Genomic DNA, 21,222 nt, shown 5'->3' on the forward strand with positions numbered 1-21,222 from the left:
TTCCAAAAATACTAGGCCCGGTTTAGTTATAAAAAGCCCGGATTTTTCAAAAATCCGGATTTTATCCGGGTTTTTTTGAAAATATTAGGCCTGTTTTAGGCCCTCGGGCCGGGCCGGGCCAGACCGGGTTTTTTTCGGATCGGATTTTTCAGATTTTTTTCCAGATCGGGTCAGATCGGATTTCAGATTTCGGATTTTTTGAACATCTCTACACTCACCCCACTATTTTCCCACGTGATCCAAATCGTCTTAAAATGTCGCATATGTTTAAATTAATATATTCCGTGTACATAATGTGTGTCCCAGTTGGCATCCACGTAGATCATTTTTCCTTCCTCTGTAGAATCACACTTATATAAATAAGACTTGCTTTGACCATAGTTTCTCATTCAAACTACAATCTACAAGTCCTCCCAAAGCATGCAAAATATCTACCACCAAGACCTGATCGCCACCGTGCCCAACAACCACCTTCCACCGCTACGACTCGCCGACGATCAAGAAGTTTCGTTCATGGTTAATGCATTGAGGAAAGTGATCTTTGGCGGCTCTGCAACGGAAATGCCACCGCAATTTGCTTTCGACAATTCTCCTTCTTCTTTTTCTTCCTCCTCGTCCTCTTCGGGTTATTCCAGCACTTTCGTGGCCCAATTGGAACCGAACACGTGTCAGTACTGCAGAATTAGCGGATGTTTGGGGTGTGATTTTTTTGTCCCGCCAACCGAGGTGACGCAACAAAATCAAATATTTCAGACGCAAATGCAGTCTGAGGAGAGTAACATGTACGCAGACGTGACTCCGGCTCCGAAAAGCAGGAGTCCTGTTTCCAGCAGGAGTCCTGTTTCCGTAAAAAAAAATAACGAGGCGAGTTCTAGCAGCAACATTGGCGTGGTACAGAAGAAAAAGAAGAAGAATTACAGAGGAGTGAGACAGAGGCCGTGGGGAAAATGGGCAGCCGAGATTCGTGATCCACGAAAGGCAGCACGTGTGTGGCTCGGAACATTCGAAACAGCAGAGGATGCAGCTCGGGCTTACGACAAAGCCGCCATTGAATTTAGAGGGCCAAGAGCAAAGCTCAATTTCTCTTTCGCTGATTACACAAATAATCCCATTCCCAATCAGCAGCAGCAAAAAACTGTGTCTCCGCCGCCACGACAATTACAAGAAGAAGATTCTAGAAAATTCGAGACGGAAATGGAAATGGGGGTGAACAAAGAAAAGGAGTTCTGGGAAGTAATGGCGGATGATGAGTTCAAGAAGTGGATGATGATGATGGATTACAGTAATGCTGATAATTCGTCTGATTCCACTAGTGGCTTCAATGTCCACAGTGTGTAATTTGCAGCCACTCTGTTTTCAGTAGTAGCTTTAGTCGCTTTTTCATTATTCTTTGCGCATCATATCATATTAATGTTTTTGGATAACTTGTATTATTTTTCAGTTATTCAATCATGGGAAAAAATTTAGAACAATCAGTTCTCATAAACGGAATTATATTACTTGTTTTGTATGGAAGTTCCTGTATTTTTTATATAATTTAAGCATAGCAAGTTGATGATCAAATAATGAGTCTAGGATGGTCTGCATCAAAGATTTATGTTTATAAGTTTTTTTCTGATATGACAATATTAATTTGCTTACAACTCAAAATATTTTGTCGAACCCATATGTATATGAGACAATAGATGATGAACCTATCATTTGAGCTTATCTTTGTATATACGCAATGGTTAAAGTTTTTGAGTTGATGGAGTCCATCTCCTTTTGAGATCGAAAATCTCAAACTTAAGTTGTTATTATAATATGAGAAAGCAAACTCTCGAACATGATTCGTATCACCAAAACATTTGAACAATACAATAAAAAGAGTAGTGTTATATATATAAAATTTTACACAAAATAATATGATTATTGAAAAGAAAGCTGCTTGAATACTTATATATACAACTGATGCTTGTGTTATATATATTGCATAAGCAGTGAAGAAGAAAAGTAATATAAGAGAAGCCTTGCAGAGCACTTGTATTACTGGATGTTCAACTTGAGTTTGTGTTACAAGAATAGCTCCTGTATAGTACTAAAACCGTGTATTGGTTTGTTAAAAGCATAAATGAAAACCTGTTAACTGCCCAACTACTTTACTGCTGAGCTATATAATTGACTTTGCTGCATTACTACTAACAGCTGTTAATATAAACTATATATATATTTAACAACCCCCCTCAAACTGAAGATGGTTGAAGAACCAACTTCAGTTTGGAAACGTAATTGTGAAAACTGCCAGGAGGTTGAGTTTTTGTAAAAATATCTGCAGCATTATCTGCGCTCGCGACACCATGTAAATGAACCGTGCCTTTGGCAACTTGTTGGCGGGTGAAGTGACAGTCGATCTCTATATGTTTTGTGCGTTCATGAAAGACATCATTGTGAGCAATGTCTATAGCGCTTTTGCTGTCACAATAAATAGAAGTGGCTGGAGAATGAGTTACACTCATATCCTCGAGTAACCATCTTAGCCAGATTAATTCCTGTGTGGTGTCAGCAAGAGCTCGATATTCTGACTCGGCACTTGATCGAGAAGCAAGAGATTGTTTCTTGCTGCGCCAAGAGATAAGGGAGTCTCCAAGAAAGAAACAAAAACCAGTGGTGGAACATCTGGTAGTAGGATCACCGCCCCAATCAGCATCCGAGTAAGCATGTAATTCAAGTGGAGAATCAAATGAATAATGTAATCCATGAAATATGGTGCCTTTAACATAACGAAGTATGTGAAGGACGGCTGTGAAGTGAGGAGTGCGAGGAGCTGCCATGAACTGACTTACAATATGCACTGCATGAGCAATATCTGGACGAGTGACAGTGAGATAAATTAAACTTCCAACCAATTGGCGATACAATGTAGGATTAGAAAGTAATTCACCATCTTTGGCGTTAAGTTTATCCTCATAATCCAGAGGTGTAGAAACAATCTTAGTGTCACTGATTCCAGATTTCAACAAAAGGTCAGATGCATACTTCACTTGTGAAAGAGAGTAGCCTGTAGGGACTGAAGTAACCTCAAGACCCAAAAAGTAGCTTAATGAACCAAGATCTTTCATCTCAAATTGCTGACTAAGAAATTGTTTAAGTTCAGAAATTCCCGCGTTGTCATCTCCAGTAATGATCATGTCATCGACATATAGAAGAAGTAAAACAATTCCTCGTTTTGATCGTCGAATGAAAAGGGCATGATCATATGGACTTGAAGAAAATCCCAATTGTTGAATTATTGTGCTGAATTTCTCGAACCAAGCTCGAGGTGCCTGCTTAAGACCATAAAGGGCTTTGTTAAGCTTGAACACTTGATTTGGAGAGTGGGAAAAACCTGGAGGTGGTTTGAGATAAACTTCCTCATGTAGGTCTCCATTAAGAAAAGCATTCTTGACATCCATTTGCCACATGTTCCAGTGTTTTGATGCTCCAACAGCTAGTAAACTTCGAACAGATGTGAGACGAGCAACTGGTGCAAAAGTTTCCTCATAATCAATACCATACTCTTGAGTAAAACCTCTAGCAACTAGACGAGCTTTATATCTGTCAATAGAGCCATCAGATTTGGTTTTAATTTTGTAGATCCATCGACAACTCACTGCAGTTTTATCAGGTGGCAAAGTTACCAAATCCCAAGTGTGAGTTTTGTCTAAAGCATGAAGTTCCTCTTCCATTGCTTTCTGCCAAAGAGGGTTAACACTTGCCTCTCTATATGTTTGAGGCTCATGTAACGATTGTATAGCAGAATAAACTCGATAATCAGAAAGTCGAACAGAAGGTTTTCTTACTCGAGTAGAGCGAACAGGCTCCTCTGAAGGAGATGGTTGAGTGGAAGGCTCAATGTTAGAATCCTCAGACTGAACTTCTGTCAGGGGAACATTGGTAGTCGGAGATGGTTGAGTGAGCTCAATTGAAGGATCTCCTGAAAATGTGTTAGACGATGTCGAAGAATCCATGTGATCATCTATGGGATGTAAATCAATGAAAGGATCTGTAAAGTGAGAAATGCTAGTGGAAGTGTCAATTTTAAAATCTGACATGGATGAAAACATCTTGTGTTCCCAAAATGTCACATTACGAGAAACTCGTAGACGTTGGGAGATAGGATCCCAACAACGATATCCTTTTTGACCACTACCATAACCAATAAAGCAACAAAGACGGGCACGCGGCTCTAATTTTGTTCTTTCATGTGGAGGAAGAAGAACAAAACATGCAGAACCAAAAATCTTAAGAGAATTATATAACGGGGGTTCTTCATATAATTTTTCATAAGGAGACAAGTTATTTATAACAGCAGAAGGAATCATATTGATTGTGTAAACAGCAGTTAATGCAGCTTCCCCCCAAAATTTTTCTGGACAAGAAGAGGAAATGAGAAGAGCTCGAACTGTATCAAGAATGTGCCTATGTTTACGTTCAGCACGACCATTTTGTTGTGATGTGTAAGGACAAGAGCTTTGTGCAAGAGTGCCATAAGATGCCAAAAATTTGTTAAGTTCTGATTCTTTATATTCTTTGGCATTATCGGCACGAAAAAGTTTGATTTTCTTTTTGAATTGAGTGTGAATCATAGTGGCAAAATTTTTATAAGTTTCTCCTAATTCTGATCGATTTTTCAAAATATATATCCAAGTGTAACGAGAAAAATCATCAACAAATATCACATAGTATCTTGATCCTCCCATTGTTGGAGTTGGAGAGGGACCCCAAATATCAGAATGTATAAGGTCAAAAGTAGCTGATGATTTTTCATAATGGATAGGAAAAGGAAGAACATGTTGTTTTGTCAGTCTACATGAAACACAGTCAATCGTGTCTACATTAACACTACCTAGATGACCACTGGAAATAAGACTACGTAAACGAGATTGTGATGGATGACCTAACCAGGAATGCCAGATGTTGGTCGTGGTGGAAAAAGAACCAACTAGATGACTGGATGATGATTTTGGTGTAGGAAGATGAAGGGAAGTGAGCTCAAACAACCTTCCGCATCTACGCCCTGTCCCAAGCGTCTGTCCTGTCTGAGGATCCTGTACATGACAACCATAAGAAGTAAAGATAATATCAAGACCAAGATCACATAATTGACCTATGGAAATCAGATTGAGTGAAAGATTAGGAACGTAGTATGTGTCAGGAAGATTAAGATCTTCCGTAGCTACGGTTCCGATATGTGTCACTTTCATGGTAGAACCATCAGCGGTTTGAATATTTGGAAGGTATGAACTCTGTGTTTTCATGGTAAATATTGATGAATCATTTGTCATGTGATTACAACATGCAGAATCAAAGTACCAAGAATTACCTGAAGTGACAGAGAATGCAGTGGAGGGAGAGTTGGCTTTAAGTAAAACCTGTTTGAGCAAGGATTCTAGCTCACTAGTGGATGTGGTTGGAGATTCGGAAGTTACGGCAACGGAAGACTGAGTAAACTTGTTTGAATGGAATGATGGCTTTTTCTTGCAGAACTGTATTGAGTAATGACCTTTTTGATGACAATGTTGACATGTATGATTGCGCAGTGTTATGCAATCCTTTGTGACATGTCCACTTTGACGACAAAACCTGCAAAATGGTTTGTCAGAAGTAGATACCGAAGGTACTGCTAGAACATTATCAACCACAGATTTGAGCTTGCCAAGACCAAGTCGAGTTTCCTCAGAAATAAGTTCAGCAACAGAACTTTCTAATGAGGGTAGTGGAACTCGATGAAGAAGAGCAGCTCTAACTGGTTCGAAATCCTGGGTGAGAGCCATAAGAAACTGGATGAGTCGTTGTTGGTCACGATATGTGTGATAAAGTGTAGCATCTTCTGTATATAACCACTTTGGTTCAGATAATGTTAGCTGATCCCAAAGTGATTGTATCTGAGAAAGAAAATCTGCAACTGGTTGACCGGGCTCTTGCTTTTGCTTACTTAGTGAACTCATGATCTGATATTGGTGAGAAAGATCGGATGTAGTGTATCTTGATGCCAATAGATCCCAAATTTCTTTTGCGGTGTCATAATTTCCAAACTGTAAATTAATTTTAGAAACTGAAGAGTTTCTAAAAAATGTGATAGCCTGGTGATTTTTGACATCCCATTCTTCAATGCGGTCCTTGAATTTTGAGTCAGCTTCATCCTTTTCTTTTGTCGGAATAGTAAAATCCCCGTTCACATACCGCCAAAGTCTTTTTCCTTTGAGAAAACTGCGCATAGCTTGAGACCAAATTATATAGTTCGAGCCATTCAAAATTGTTTGAATAGGTGAACTATTTTCTTTTTCCATTTTTTTTAATTTTAAAAACAGGACAAAACAAAGGCTGTTAAGAAAAAATGAAAGTTAAGGGCTCGGCTTACAAGATGTGGTTAAAGACCGGGAGACTAAGGTGTAAGTTTGTGTAAAAGGAACCAAAAATATGTATAGTAAGTGGGCTGGTCCAACAAAATAATCTACTGTAATGGCTTTATACAGAATAAACAACTATTTAGAGCATATTAGAGCATGGTACACAGCAGATTCCAAATAAAAAAAATCAAAGGCTAAGATTTCGAGTCTACCAAAACAAACAGTAAAATCTTGAAGAAAGAACCAGTTTGAGATAGACGTTGCGTGAGTTTTCCGATGAGTTGGAACTTTGTCGGAAATGATGGTGGCCTGTAGGAATGTGATTTGCTGCTGGTAGTAAAATAAGTTGACTTGCCGACTTGGTATGGAGTGTGGTGAAGTGAAACTGATCTGTGTGAGGTTTTGGCTTACGAACTGTTTGGTTAAACACCACAACGAGGTGGCTCTGCTATGGGTAGAGATGATGGAGGGAACTTTTGTGCGGAACAACGGAGGAGAAGAGCCTACTGCTCTGATACCATATTGAAAAGAAAGCTGCTTGAATACTTATATATACAACTGATGCTTGTGTTATATATATTGCATAAGCAGTGAAGAAGAAAAGTAATATAAGAGAAGCCTTGCAGAGCACTTGTATTACTGGATGTTCAACTTGAGTTTGTGTTACAAGAATAGCTCCTATATAGTACTAAAACCATGTATTGGTTTGTTAAAAGCATAAATGAAAACCTGTTAACTCCCCAACTACTTTACTGCTGACTATATAATTGACTTTGCTGCATTACTACTAACAGCTGTTAATATAAACTATATATATATTTAACAATGATGATTAAGATAAGATTTGTAGATGGTATGTCATATGTACATATAAAAGTCCAACTTAATCAAAATTTAATTCAGGTAAAATATTTTATAATGAATTTTATATATGAATCATTTTCTTAAGAAAATTCGGTGTCTTGGAACGGGATAAAGTCAGCTGATTAAAGTGTGTAGGGTCCGAAGAATCTGATTCGTGAATACGCCAGAGCTTTCGTTAGTTGTTGGATTGTGATGTACTGCAAGATACAAGCTCAATAAAATGGAGTATAGAAATTAGAAGTACTCACGTGCATTTTAAGCTCAAAAGAACACATGTTCTATAAGATTATTTTGCATTAAGTTTTGTAGTAGTATCCAATTGCACATTCTTCATTTAGTTCACACCGCACAGTTTCTTTTTTATTCTAAGTTCACATTTGTTATTCTTTAATCTTTTTACGTCGTCGGTAGGGGAATATCGAAAAAGGTTATGAATTGTAACGTTGGTGGACCACGAGATTCTGATTTTTTATACGATATATTAACATGTGCTGTCAGTTTTTTGCGATAAAAACAAAGGGGAACTCTACTAATACCATATTGGTCTATTTCCGCTTGTTCATGTATGTACGTATTCTACGTGGAGGACGGTGTTAATTAAAATATTATGATTTATTTGAGAATTAGGATTTCATTTGAAATTCTGAAGTTAATCAAATACTCCCTCCGTCCCACAATACATGTCTCTTTTGAAAAAATTACGCATATTAAGAAAGCATTGATTAGATAAAATTTTCTCACCTCTACCCCTAATAAATGCATGAATGTAGACTCTTATTCAACCTCCATTAATTGTTATACAACTTTCAAGAAGGGTAATTTTGAAATATTTGCAATATATTTGCATTGGAAACTAAAAGTAGACATGTATTGTGGGACAAATTTTTTTTCCAAAAGAGACATGTATTGTGGGACGGAGGGAGTAATGTGTTTTGAAAGTTAGATTTAGATTTCATTTGAAATTTAGACATTCAAATATCACTATAAATCTGAGAATTTGAAATAATAACTCAAATACTATCATTTGAAATCCATCATTTGAAATGAAATGCATGTTTACAATCCAACAATAATTAATAAAATCATAAAACATTATATTTCAGCGGGATCGGTTTTAAATATTAAATTTTGTTATTATTATATACATATTATAATTTTAATATAATCATGAATTGCGTGAGTTTCTATACATTAGTTCGATATATGAAATGGATATAGTATGATTGGAATTTTTACTTGTTGATATTCAAGAATTTTTAATAAACCTTATATAATTTTATTATGGCATTCTCGTTGGAATTTTAGTTAGAGACGTAGATAGCTAAAGAATACGACATGTATTTAGGGGCTTTTTCAACCAAAAAGACTCTTGCCTATAGATATACATGACATGTTATAAATAAGTGTTAATGAAATTTTGTTAAAAGAATATGTTGGGGATATTACGATATAGACATGTAAAATTTCACATTCGTCAGTGTGGTATAATATATCATATTTAAAATAAGTTGAATTACTTATGTCAGGACAAAAATCTAAAATACCGATCATTATATTCGATAATTGTAACAAATTTATATGATAATATTTTATATGATTTTTATCGACTATTTTAGTCAACATTATTTCTATACTCTCACAACATTTTCAACTATTTAAACTAAAAATGAATGAAAAAATGACATATAGTATACGGAAAAAAATACGTAAACAATTCCCCAGTCCAAAAGGTTGAAAATGTGTATTAAATATTCACTGTTATCATATTATTTATACTATATATATTTAAAATTATTTTTTAAAAAACCATATAATTTCAAAATATAACTGTCGTCAATAAATAAATTATTAAACCATATTAACATTGTAGCACGATCGTGCGCCTCATGGTCACTCAAGCAAGTAAACTATTAAATCATCTTCGCTATTTTTTCTTTGTATTCTTGAGTTCCTGAATATTTCCATTTTTTTTCTCTCAATCTCATGTTTCTCTCTTTTTCTGCTTTCTCTCACAACTCCGCCCCACCACTACATCAATATTCAAAAACTCAAGAATACAAAGGAAATATACGGATATCAGTTTGTATTGTTTATGTTTTTAAAAGAAAATACGAAATAAATACAATAAACTAATGTTTTTAATGTTTTGATGGACGGAATGGTAGTATCGCTAACGGATTATAAACCGAGTGCTACTGCGTGTAAGTCAAAATACGAAATGGTACCATTCAAAGAAGTTAAAACCATAATGATGTCATTAATAATTTCCCAAATATTATATGATATATATAAAAAAATTACTCCAGATGACCCTGTAAATCTAGTCATGGCTGAGAAGAAACTCCAGATGAAAGTCAAAAAATTGTGAAAAGGATAAAAATAAAGAGGAGACAAAAAAAAGGAGGAAGGAAAGAAAGCACAAAGATTATACCAGACATGAAATAAAATCATCTAAAATAACATAATTGTTAATTAATGACAAACAAAATCAAAATACTATGGACTATAGCACTACTTTAAAAGGAACACAATAGTTGAAAAAACCAGAAGCCAGCTACTCAAACACCAACTTGCCACTAAGATTCGGTGCTCGACTCACTTCTTCTAATCTTGTGTGTGCGTCTTCCATAGCGCGGAGACTCTCCTCCCCATGACTCGGTCTCAGCGAATCGAGTGAGCGAGTGGATGACCCCCTTCTATATCAAGCTCATGTCCCACTCATTAAAATTTAAAGTGCTCCATTATTTTTAGTGTTTACTCATCATCAGCTGGAAGCGGATACGACTTTATGATTGAAATCATCTACGTACCACTCGTCCAACTGGCACAACCTGCTTACCCAAACTCTTTAATCAAGTTTCATAACTTAATCATGCTAATTAAGGCACATTTTTCCTGTTTTAATTGTAACTTCTGTTAAAATGCTTGAAATAATACTAGTTTCATCTGAACTGAATTGTTTAATTTTTATTTATAAAATTCATTTTTTGATCATTTAAACTATGTATATTATATGCCAAATATTATACTTAAAAAATATTTTTAATAAATATATTTAATTTGCTATTATATATTATTTATATCTATAAAATATAAATAATTTTTAAAACATTATTAATATTTGAGAAACTTGATTAGGAAAAATCAAAATAATAATTTCAGTGAAATAAAAGAAGTAAATTTATTTATTAATTAAATTTTAGTATGTTATAAATAAAATGATTTAAGTTATTTATCGACATGTTTGTGTGGACCTGAGTTCAAATTTTCTAGAAGACCACAAAACTTCTAAAAAATCACAATCGAAATACTCTCTTATTTCAAATTAGATGAGTTAACTGATTGCCATAGCCGATCGAAATACTCAATTTGAATTAATCAAGTATCACTTAAGATGCATTATCCATCTAACTTCATTTTTTTTAAAATACAAATTTTATATTTAAATTTTATTTACAAAAGTGAAATTTTAAAAATAAATTATTTAACTATAAGCTTAAATTATGTGTCAAAAATTAACGAGATCATCTAATTAATCAAATAAAGTTAGAATGGAAGGAGTATTTTATACGAAACAGATATCTTATACAAATTTTAAATTACTGCACCGCCAGAAGGCTTAAACAAGAGCAAGACTTGCCCTACTTCGAAATGCCTTTCCTGTAAATTACCACTAGAGAGTAGAGATAGAAAAACTGGTGATAGATAGTCTAAATTCTCTTCCCCATTCTCCCATACTTGAAACTATAATATATTCTCACCGTAATCCCAGCTACCTCAACCACAGTAAAAAATAGAAATCATACAAAGATTTGTACACAGGCTAGCAGTAAAGGTTCAGTAGTCCTGATGGTTAATTTGTAAAGAGAAAAGGACATGGTTTTCATGTATGTATTAACTGATATCTTCTACATGATTAACTTTAATCCCAGTCGAGAAGGTAACTAACTGTTTTCTCATTTCCTGTAAGCTACGGCAGCCTACTATATGTGAAGAACAGATGATAATACAACAAGATTGATTAAAAGATAATCATCGATGCAGAGAAAACTTGAGCTGGAACACATGTTGCAGCTATACAAATATCACCTCAAATTTTGCACATGGATTTTTTTCCAAGTGTTTCCTCAATTCGTTATCCCCTTTGAAACTGAATGTATATAGAGCCTGTCTCTGTGTCAGGCCAAGAGGATATATCCTATACACTTTGAGCTCATCCGTACCTCTAATGCTTTCCGGTCTTTCATCCTTCCAAATGGGTACATGCTTGAGAGACTCGAACTTAGACTGAACAGCAGATTCGAGGGCCTTTAGGGTCAAATTACTGGACCTGCCCATATGAATCCAAGTGAAAACCAGAACATTCAAATATATCAATTTCTGATGAGAACAGAATAAGCGAATTAAACCATATTTTCATTTTAAAATTATCATAATCCTTTATATACACATAATAATATAACAAAAAAACAAAAATTTCAGTGTTTAAATATACTTTCTAATGCTTATATAAATATTAATATAAATATAAGACAAAATATAATCCTACAATGGTCAAATCATTCATTTTTTGTGGTAGTAGAGATTTACTAGAAGAGAGAAGTTTCCTAAACTAGACAGTTTTTCAAGATTAGAGATCACCTTAAGAAAATAGAAACCATCTCGAATCTCCCTCTCTCTCTTACATATACATGATATACAGTTTCCGAGCCTCTGGTACACTTGCAAGGGCGTTTCGAAGAATCTAAACTCTTTTCATCGGACTCACGAATCCTCGTTGCCAAGTAGATGCAGAGTCGGCACGACGAGTGAACTGCTGCCATATCCACCAGAGCCTTGAAAGAATCAGAAGGGCCCTCATATTTCCACCTGAACAGTATAAACAACTGTTACCCTCCTTAATAAAAAGTAAATCTACAAAGAATAAAAGGAATCTTGAACATACAAGACTACAAATTAGGAAAACGAAAAGAAAAAACTATCAACACATATTAGGCACTTATAAGTTACAACTGAAGGAAGAGACCAGTAAACTATTGGCAAATGTTGTACAAACCTCAGTGACTGGTTATAGGCCTCTGGATGGTCAGCAAGGTATCTCATAGACTTGGAAACGGATGGAATATCTTTCAGCTCCTTGATATGTAAAATTGCATTTGACGAAGGAGAAAACTCTTGGATATTTGGAGCACCAACAACCACAGGAATAGATCCTAACAATTTTGACAAAATTTGCAATTATCATCAATAAATTATAAACTTTATTTTGACTTTGTAAATAATAACCGTTGTTAGATTTTATAATTAAAAGAGATAATACTTTTACCGCAAAGTTCTGATATATGATTGAGCCATAGTTACTATTATTTATAGTATATGCTTATTTCTAATAGCAAAAGTAAACTTCTACTAATAGATTTACAGGAACTAAGTGACAAGTACTTCAACAACCTATACCAGATCATTTACACAATATCTTTAAATCTTTATACGCAACGACATTATAAAAACTCCTACTGCCTATCTATTTGAGAGCATAGATTTTAGTATTATAAGTATCAAGTACACGATTTGTTTACCGAATGAGATCATGTTCCCAATGACATCATCAAAGGAAGCAAAAGGACATAACTAATTATTAATATCCATATAGCAGTATAAGAGCATGAAATAAAATTTGAAACTGAACAAATAAATCATGCAGATGTCATCTGGTCATGAACCTTAATAAAGAATAAAAGTTATGCAGCAAATTTGTACCAGCAACAAGAGACTGAAAGTACTTTTCAGTGACATAATCTTCCTCGTTGGAATTCTCAAAGGCCAAACTAAATTTGTAGCGCTTCAAAGCTTGTACCTTGTCCACTGCATAAATGCGATAAAAAAAGTGAAAACTGTTACATTTCAGTTCATTACAATCATACAGAATCATTAACCTTGTCTTACAAGATCAATAAGTTGTTTTCTATTTGTAACTTATTACGTACTTATGGGTGTTATTAAAAGAACAATATCTTCATAATATCACATCTAATCTACTACTCCCTTAACATATTTGACACTAATGGATTGTTTTCAAACACCTATAACAAACTTATCATCTAAACTGACAAAAAGTTGCCAATTATTTACAAGGCAATAAAGAAAAAGTTGGCAAGCATAAATGATTAGCAAAAAAAATTTCACCTCTTCCATCTCGATTACGGTGACAGCCACCATAAGAATCAATCTTGATGTTTTCTTTCTCCAATCCTTCAAGAGCTTGCAAGCGAAAATTCCGTGCAGCACAATTGGAAATGAAAGCAGCTGCTAAAGCTTTTTCAGTTTTTGGTTGCACGGGTGCCATTATATCATACTCTGCCCAAGAAAAATAACCAACTGGTACATCTGAAGAGAGGCTAGTAGTCATAACAATGTCATATCCTTTCCTGATAAGAAAATTAAGAGCATAAAATTATTTCCAAAGTGGATTACAAATTCAGTTTTGAGTTAACAGAGAAAGCAAGTTCTTTTTACTTTATTTAATCAGTAAGGACGAAGTAGCTCCCGTCAAGTCTGATAAAGCGGGATTACAAATTTATTGTGGCTGAATTAAAAAATATCTTCGTACTGATAAATTCATAAACCCAGCTAGTAATGAATTTTTTATAAATGCTAATATTATATATCCATTTTTGAGTCACTCTAATTGAGATTATATTGAGCCCCAAGGTATCCACAAACCTAAACAGAAGATAATCCTTTCCATTAGATGGTTAAGATATATATAATCTTAACCATCTAATATATATTAAATAGTTTATGTATACATATTACAGGAAAAAGCCTCTTTACTGCACATTTTGGGCGTAAAGCTATCAACTAAAAGAACAAGGAATCAGCTGATAAACAGATGTGGTAATATCAGCTTCAATTAAGACAGAATTTTTGGCATACACTTGTAAAGACGTTATAGCTTACAGTGTAACAAAAGATATGTCCAAACCAACTTACATGATGAGTAGCTTAGTGCATTCAACTAGATATATCATTCAATCTCCATGTACAGTAGCTGTTCTATTTTAATAAATATCATATTTACTTCTAAATCTGTTGGGATGATCAACTTAGGATGGCCTCCGAAGTGCACATAATTCAACGCTTTACAACAGCTAGAATTTCAAGACCCTACCATAATGGTTACTCAGTAGTCAGTAGCATGGCCAATTGCTCATTTTACTTCCAATAATATAGTAGAACAACTTCTATACCATGATTCAGGAGTTCAGTTTATGATAGAGTATGAAATTTAATATCAATATGTTGCACACTAGTTTCTTTTCTCAAGACCAAAATACCGGACAGGCAAACAACAGCAGACAGTTTTCGTACTTTTTTACGAAAAAAATTCCACGCGGAAGACCTATTTTGGTCAGACCTTTATAAAAGATGAGTTGGAATACAGATATTCAATCCCGAAGAAGATGTTGATTAAGAAACTTCAAAATTCAATTCAAGTCACAAAATTTAAATATGCAGCAAGTCATTCAAGGAGTATGCTTACCTACCGTCGTGCATAGGCAATGTTGTTCTCTGCATAATATTGAGCTGACTCCATTGATCGAAGCACTGCAGGTGCCCCACTTGTGTGGCCTAACCCAATTACAGCATCAGGCTTCTTCTCAGAATCAAACCCAAATTTACATCCCACGGCACAAGACTTAAAATCCTATATAGGAGTGCATGAGATAAAGTTCAGAGAAGGATAACTAAAGTACTTATATTCAAGTGGGAAACTAGTATCCACTTTTACCAATAAAGTTCAAATACAGCATTGTCTGCAAAAGTTAGTATGCCTACAATGCACTGGTGAAGCCAAATTCATAGCATCTGTATTTCATATATCAATTTCGTCAAGGTATTAACAATATATGAATAGTAAAACACAAGGACTGACTAGTCCAACGGTGAAAGATCCTAATTGAAGTTCAGAAAAGAGACCAGTTATTTGGTGTTACAGCTACTCATAGTTAATAATAGCTAGTAAGAAGATGAAAATAGTATACTGCAATCTCAAGTGCTCAACCACTAAGATAAAGCAACCTACTAACAAACCTGGCAGACCCCTCAAAATTAACCAAGAATACAGAGGGTTCAAGACTCATTTAAATCACATAAATATAAACCTTTGAATCAACTTACTGGCATGCATTATAACTGATATTAAATTTCTAGCAAGCCTTTTCTATTCATTGACATGTGAAATCTTTATAATCTTTATTACTCAACTTAGAATTTATAATTTTATTTCAACAGAAAATATCTTGAATATGTTACCACAAGTAGAAGTACATAACTGTCATGAATGATTTGCACTAAAAACATTGAAGTATAAAAAGAAAACTTGTCGGACACCCAAATCATCCATATCCACGTTCTCAGATAATCACTGGCTATCCAAATTGAAATTTCAAGCTAAAGAGAATTGCAATTAGTCAATCATTCGTGTCATGTTCACCGAACAGAAGTCAAACTACTTCTATAAAGCATAAGGAGGCATACTAAACATTTCTGTGCATATAGTTTTATATATCAATAGTGAAGAATCTGCTTTACAATAATTAAATACAAGGAACTGTCATCTATATAAATAATCTGTAAAGAAGAATGAGCTAACCAGATCACTTGCATAGAAAAAAATAGGATCATTCCTGAAATCCCTAGAATAGACCAATGAGTCTCGTCTCTCCAACCACTCCTCACAACTCTCAGTTCCAGGAACAGGGACCCCAACTTGACCCAACCCAAGAACCAAATTATCAACAGGAGGGTCAAATTAGCAACTTCGAAGAAAAAGCAATGAGCCCTAGATTAAAGATGTATAATGTATTATATATAGAGAAGGGTTAACTAGAGAAGTCAACTTACAAAAGTCTTCTTTGGAGCTAGATTTGCAAGTGGACTGTGGACCATTCGATTATATACAAGGAAACCTATAAATGGAAACCCGGGACCCTAGTTGCTGAAATTTTGCCTAAACAGAACTCCAGACTAATCTTGTAGTGAGAAACGTTTCATACAGCAGAATTCAGAAAATCAATATCTCAAATTTTATCATTTAAGTTCAGAAGTTAATTTGTTTAATTGGTGTCACAAGGTAGCTAGAGTTAATTAAAGCTAGTGAAGAGATGGAAAAAGTAACCTTTTATCTCAACCACCAAACTGAAATTACATTTTAAAAAAAACTTAGGCTACCCATTACCCATCAAGATTCACCGAAAATATAGATGTTTCAAATCTGTTTCAAACTTTGAACTCACCATATACACAAAGTCTGGGAAACATTGTGGACAGACATTGTCAATAGTTTGTCAATTAAACAACTTGTTTTACCAAGCCTCTTTTATTACCATGACATGTTTCTTGCTAGTACTTCATAAAAATTCAATGCATGTATAGCTATATTTACAAAAACAATGCATATTAACAGAATTTAAATACCTTGTTTTCGAGCAATCCGAAACTAACTAAACCTCCATAAAAAACTCCAAAAGAAAAGAATTCAGTAAACAATAGCACATATAATGTTCACATGACAAAACTGAAATTCAGAATAAAGAATCTGTGCAACACCATCAAATAAAAATATTTGGTGCAATTAAAAATGAGCTAACCTCCTCATTCGCAGACACGAAAATGGGGTGACTCTGAAAATCCCTAGAATAAACAACAGAATCTTGTCTCTCCAACCACACCTCACAGCTCTCAGTATCCGAATCCAGAACCCCAAACTGATCCGACCCGATAACAAACTCATCAATGGGTGGCGGGTCAAAAGAAGAAGCCCAAGGCAAAGTAGTGAACTGATAGAAAGAGTCAGCCCAAGAGTTGACCGTGGATGACTTGGTGACAATGTCGAGTCGACCCAGAAACGCAATCTCTGCTATTACAACTAAAGCTACAAATAAAGGCATCAAATTTGACCATCTTTTGGGGCTGTGAGGCTGATCAGCCCCATGATTTGGCATCATGGATTTAAGCTTTGAGTTTCTTACAGTGGTAGTAAAACACAGATCAAGAAAGCTCCTAGATTTATGAATGTGTGTAAGTATAGGTTCAAGACGTCTCTGTTTGGAAGCAAGGGTTTAAAAGACAAGTCAACTTTTTTAAAGTCTTGGACTGGTTGTGTTTTAGCTCGGTGGACTCGTATACGTTGGGCCGAGAAAAAAATCAGATAAATGGAACCGAAATTTTTAATTTCGATAAAAAATTGATCAATTTGATGAGAACATGACAAGTAATTAGATTATGAGAGAATGATTATAATGTTTGTCTCATTTACTTCAAAAACAAAAATGTTTGTCTCATAAACTTTTAATTTGCACTAATAACATTGAAGTACATAAAAAAAACTAGTATAGTGCTACAGATACTCCGAGTTAATAATAGCTAGTAAGAAGATGAAAATAGTATAGTGCTCAACCACTTAATCAAAGTAACCTACTAACAAACCTGGCTGACCCCTCGAAATTAACCAAGAATACAGAGGGTTCAAGACTCATTTAAATCACATATAAACCTTCGAATCAACTTACTGCCATGCATTATAACTGATATTAAATTTCTAGCAAGGCTTTCTATTCATTGACATGTGGAATCTCTATAATCTTTAGTACTCAGCTTAGAATTTATAATTTAATTTCAACAAAAAATAACTTGAATATGTTACCACAAGTAGAAGCACACAACTGTCATGAATAATTTGCACTAATAACATTGAAGTACATAAAAAAAACTTGTCGCAGACCCAAATCATCCATATCCCCGTTCTCAGATAATCATTGGCTATCCAGATCGAAATTTCAAGCTAACGAGAATTGCAATTAGTCAACCATTCGTGCCATGTTCACCAAACAGAAGTCAAACTACTTCTATAAAGCATAAGGAGACATACTAAACATTTCTATGCATATAGTTTTATATATCAATGGTGAAGAATCTACAATAATCACATACAAGGACCTGTCATCTATACAAATAATCTGTGAAAGAAGAATGAGCTAACCAGATCACTTGCATAGACAAAAATAGGATCATTCCTGAAATCCCTAGAATAGACCAATGAGTCTCGTCTCTCCAACCACTCCTCACAACTCTCAGTTCCAGGATCAGGGACCCCAACTTGACACGACCAAACAACCAAATTATCAACAGGATGGTCAAATGAAGATGACCTAGGTAACATAAGTTGATATAAAGAGTCAGCCCACGAGTTGATGATAGAAGAACTAGTCACAAAGTCGAGCGGACCCAGAAAAACAATCCCGGCAATAAAAACTAGAGCTACAAAATATGACTTTATACTGGTCCAATTTTTGTTACTGTAGATATGATCGCCTCCTTGATTTGGTATCATAGTTGTAAAAAAATATCTCAATCGGAGAGGATTGAATTTTTTTTTCTTGGATATTGAAAGAGGTAGCAACTTCGAAGAAAAAGCAATGAGCCCTAGATTAAAGATGTATAATGTATTATATATAGAGAAGGGTTAACTAGAGAAGTCAACTTACAAAAGTCTTCTTTGGAGCTAGATTTGCAAGTGGACTGTGGACCATTCGATTATATACAAGGAAACCTATAAATGGAAACCCGGGACCCTAGTTGCTGAAATTTTGCCTAAACAGAACTCCAGACTAATCTTGTAGTGAGAAACGTTTCATACAGCAGAATTCAGAAAATCAATATCTCAAATTTTATCATTTAAGTTCAGAAGTTAATTTGTTTAATTGGTGTCACAAGGTAGCTAGAGTTAATTAAAGCTAGTGAAGAGATGGAAAAAGTAACCTTTTATCTCAACCACCAAACTGAAATTACATTTTAAAAAAAAACTTAGGCTACCCATTACCCATCAAGATTCACCGAAAATATAGATGTTTCAAATCTGTTTCAAACTTTGAACTCACCATATACACAAAGTCTGGGAAACATTGTGGACAGACATTGTCAATAGTTTGTCAATTAAACAACTTGTTTTACCAAGCCTCTTTTATTACCATGACATGTTTCTTGCTAGTACTTCATAAAAATTCAATGCATGTATAGCTATATTTACAAAAACAATGCATATTAACAGAATTTAAATACCTTGTTTTCGAGCAATCCGAAACTAACTAAACCTCCATAAAAAACTCCAAAAGAAAAGAATTCAGTAAACAATAGCACATATAATGTTCACATGACAAAACTGAAATTCAGAATAAAGAATCTGTGCAACACCATCAAATAAAAATATTTGGTGCAATTAAAAATGAGCTAACCTCCTCATTCGCAGACACGAAAATGGGGTGACTCTGAAAATCCCTAGAATAAACAACAGAATCTTGTCTCTCCAACCACACCTCACAGCTCTCAGTATCCGAATCCAGAACCCCAAACTGATCCGACCCGATAACAAACTCATCAATGGGTGGCGGGTCAAAAGAAGAAGCCCAAGGCAAAGTAGTGAACTGATAGAAAGAGTCAGCCCAAGAGTTGACCGTGGATGACTTGGTGACAATGTCGAGTCGACCCAGAAACGCAATCTCTGCTATTACAACTAAAGCTACAAATAAAGGCATCAAATTTGACCATCTTTTGGGGCTGTGAGGCTGATCAGCCCCATGATTTGGCATCATGGATTTAAGCTTTGAGTTTCTTACAGTGGTAGTAAAACACAGATCAAGAAAGCTCCTAGATTTATGAATGTGTGTAAGTATAGGTTCAAGACGTCTCTGTTTGGAAGCAAGGGTTTAAAAGACAAGTCAACTTTTTTAAAGTCTTGGACTGGTTGTGTTTTAGCTCGGTGGACTCGTATACGTTGGGCCGAGAAAAAAATCAGATAAATGGAACCGAAATTTTTAATTTCGATAAAAAATTGATCAATTTGATGAGAACATGACAAGTAATTAGATTATGAGAGAATGATTATAATGTTTGTCTCATTTACTTCAAAAACAAAAATGTTTGTCTCATAAACTTTTAATTTGCACTAATAACATTGAAGTACATAAAAAAAACTAGTATAGTGCTACAGATACTCCGAGTTAATAATAGCTAGTAAGAAGATGAAAATAGTATAGTGCTCAACCACTTAATCAAAGTAACCTACTAACAAACCTGGCTGACCCCTCGAAATTAACCAAGAATACAGAGGGTTCAAGACTCATTTAAATCACATATAAACCTTCGAATCAACTTACTGCCATGCATTATAACTGATATTAAATTTCTAGCAAGGCTTTCTATTCATTGACATGTGGAATCTCTATAATCTTTAGTACTCAGCTTAGAATTTATAATTTAATTTCAACAAAAAATAACTTGAATATGTTACCACAAGTAGAAGCACACAACTGTCATGAATAATTTGCACTAATAACATTGAAGTACATAAAAAAAACTTGTCGCAGACCCAAATCATCCATATCCCCGTTCTCAGATAATCATTGGCTATCCAGATCGAAATTTCAAGCTAACGAGAATTGCAATTAGTCAACCATTCGTGCCATGTTCACCAAACAGAAGTCAAACTACTTCTATAAAGCATAAGGAGACATACTAAACATTTCTATGCATATAGTTTTATATATCAATGGTGAAGAATCTACAATAATCACATACAAGGACCTGTCATCTATACAAATAATCTGTGAAAGAAGAATGAGCTAACCAGATCACTTGCATAGACAAAAATAGGATCATTCCTGAAATCCCTAGAATAGACCAATGAGTCTCGTCTCTCCAACCACTCCTCACAACTCTCAGTTCCAGGATCAGGGACCCCAACTTGACACGACCAAACAACCAAATTATCAACAGGATGGTCAAATGAAGATGACCTAGGTAACATAAGTTGATATAAAGAGTCAGCCCACGAGTTGATGATAGAAGAACTAGTCACAAAGTCGAGCGGACCCAGAAAAACAATCCCGGCAATAAAAACTAGAGCTACAAAATATGACTTTATACTGGT

The 21,222-nt window shown here is 34.8% G+C and overlaps 2 protein-coding genes across 4 annotated transcripts; one reads left to right on the forward strand and one right to left on the reverse strand.

The window, feature by feature from the left end:
• Window positions 1-378: 378 nt before the first annotated feature.
• On the forward strand, window positions 379-1,515 carry LOC108225771 (ethylene-responsive transcription factor ERF109). The gene has a single exon (XM_017400726.2). The coding sequence runs from the start codon at window positions 421-423 to the stop codon at window positions 1,336-1,338; it is 918 nt and encodes a 305-aa protein (XP_017256215.1). The 5' UTR covers window positions 379-420; the 3' UTR covers window positions 1,339-1,515.
• Window positions 1,516-10,966: 9,451 nt separating this feature from the next.
• On the reverse strand, window positions 10,967-20,864 carry LOC108225732 (glycoprotein 3-alpha-L-fucosyltransferase A). 3 transcript variants are annotated; one of them, XM_017400670.2, is made up of 7 exons: window positions 19,529-20,864; window positions 14,780-14,940; window positions 13,419-13,660; window positions 12,993-13,097; window positions 12,289-12,445; window positions 11,874-12,101; window positions 10,967-11,562 (listed from the first exon to the last, which is right to left on the reverse strand). In XM_017400670.2, exons 1-7 carry the CDS (start codon window positions 19,883-19,885, stop codon window positions 11,307-11,309), a joined length of 1,506 nt encoding a protein of 501 aa, XP_017256159.2. In that variant the 5' UTR covers window positions 19,886-20,864; the 3' UTR covers window positions 10,967-11,306. The 3 variants fall into 3 exon arrangements, with proteins under 3 accessions (XP_017256159.2, XP_017256161.2, XP_017256160.1); XM_017400672.2 differs by lacking the exon at window positions 19,529-20,864 and adding an exon at window positions 18,277-19,379; XM_017400671.2 differs by lacking the exon at window positions 19,529-20,864 and adding an exon at window positions 16,886-18,243.
• Between the last annotated feature and the right edge of the window lie 358 nt (window positions 20,865-21,222).

Source organism: Daucus carota, chromosome 6 (genome assembly GCF_001625215.2).
Source record: "Daucus carota subsp. sativus chromosome 6, DH1 v3.0, whole genome shotgun sequence".
Taxonomy (NCBI): Eukaryota; Viridiplantae; Streptophyta; class Magnoliopsida; order Apiales; family Apiaceae; genus Daucus; species Daucus carota.

Bases quoted from the DNA above. Each gene is read 5' to 3' on its own strand.
- LOC108225732 (XM_017400670.2), bottom strand. From the start codon at position 19,885: ATGATGCCAAATCATGGGGCTGATCAGCCTCACAGCCCCAAAAGATGG. The intron at 13,098-13,418 runs GTGAAATTTTTT...GCATTTATGCAG, and splicing joins CCGTAATCGAGATGGAAGAG to TGGACAAGGTACAAGCTTTG. The intron at 11,563-11,873 runs GTGATCTCTAAT...TCATATGGGCAG, and splicing joins ATGGTTTCTATTTTCTTAAG to GTCCAGTAATTTGACCCTAA.
- LOC108225771 (XM_017400726.2), top strand. From the start codon at position 421: ATGCAAAATATCTACCACCAAGACCTGATCGCCACCGTGCCCAACAAC.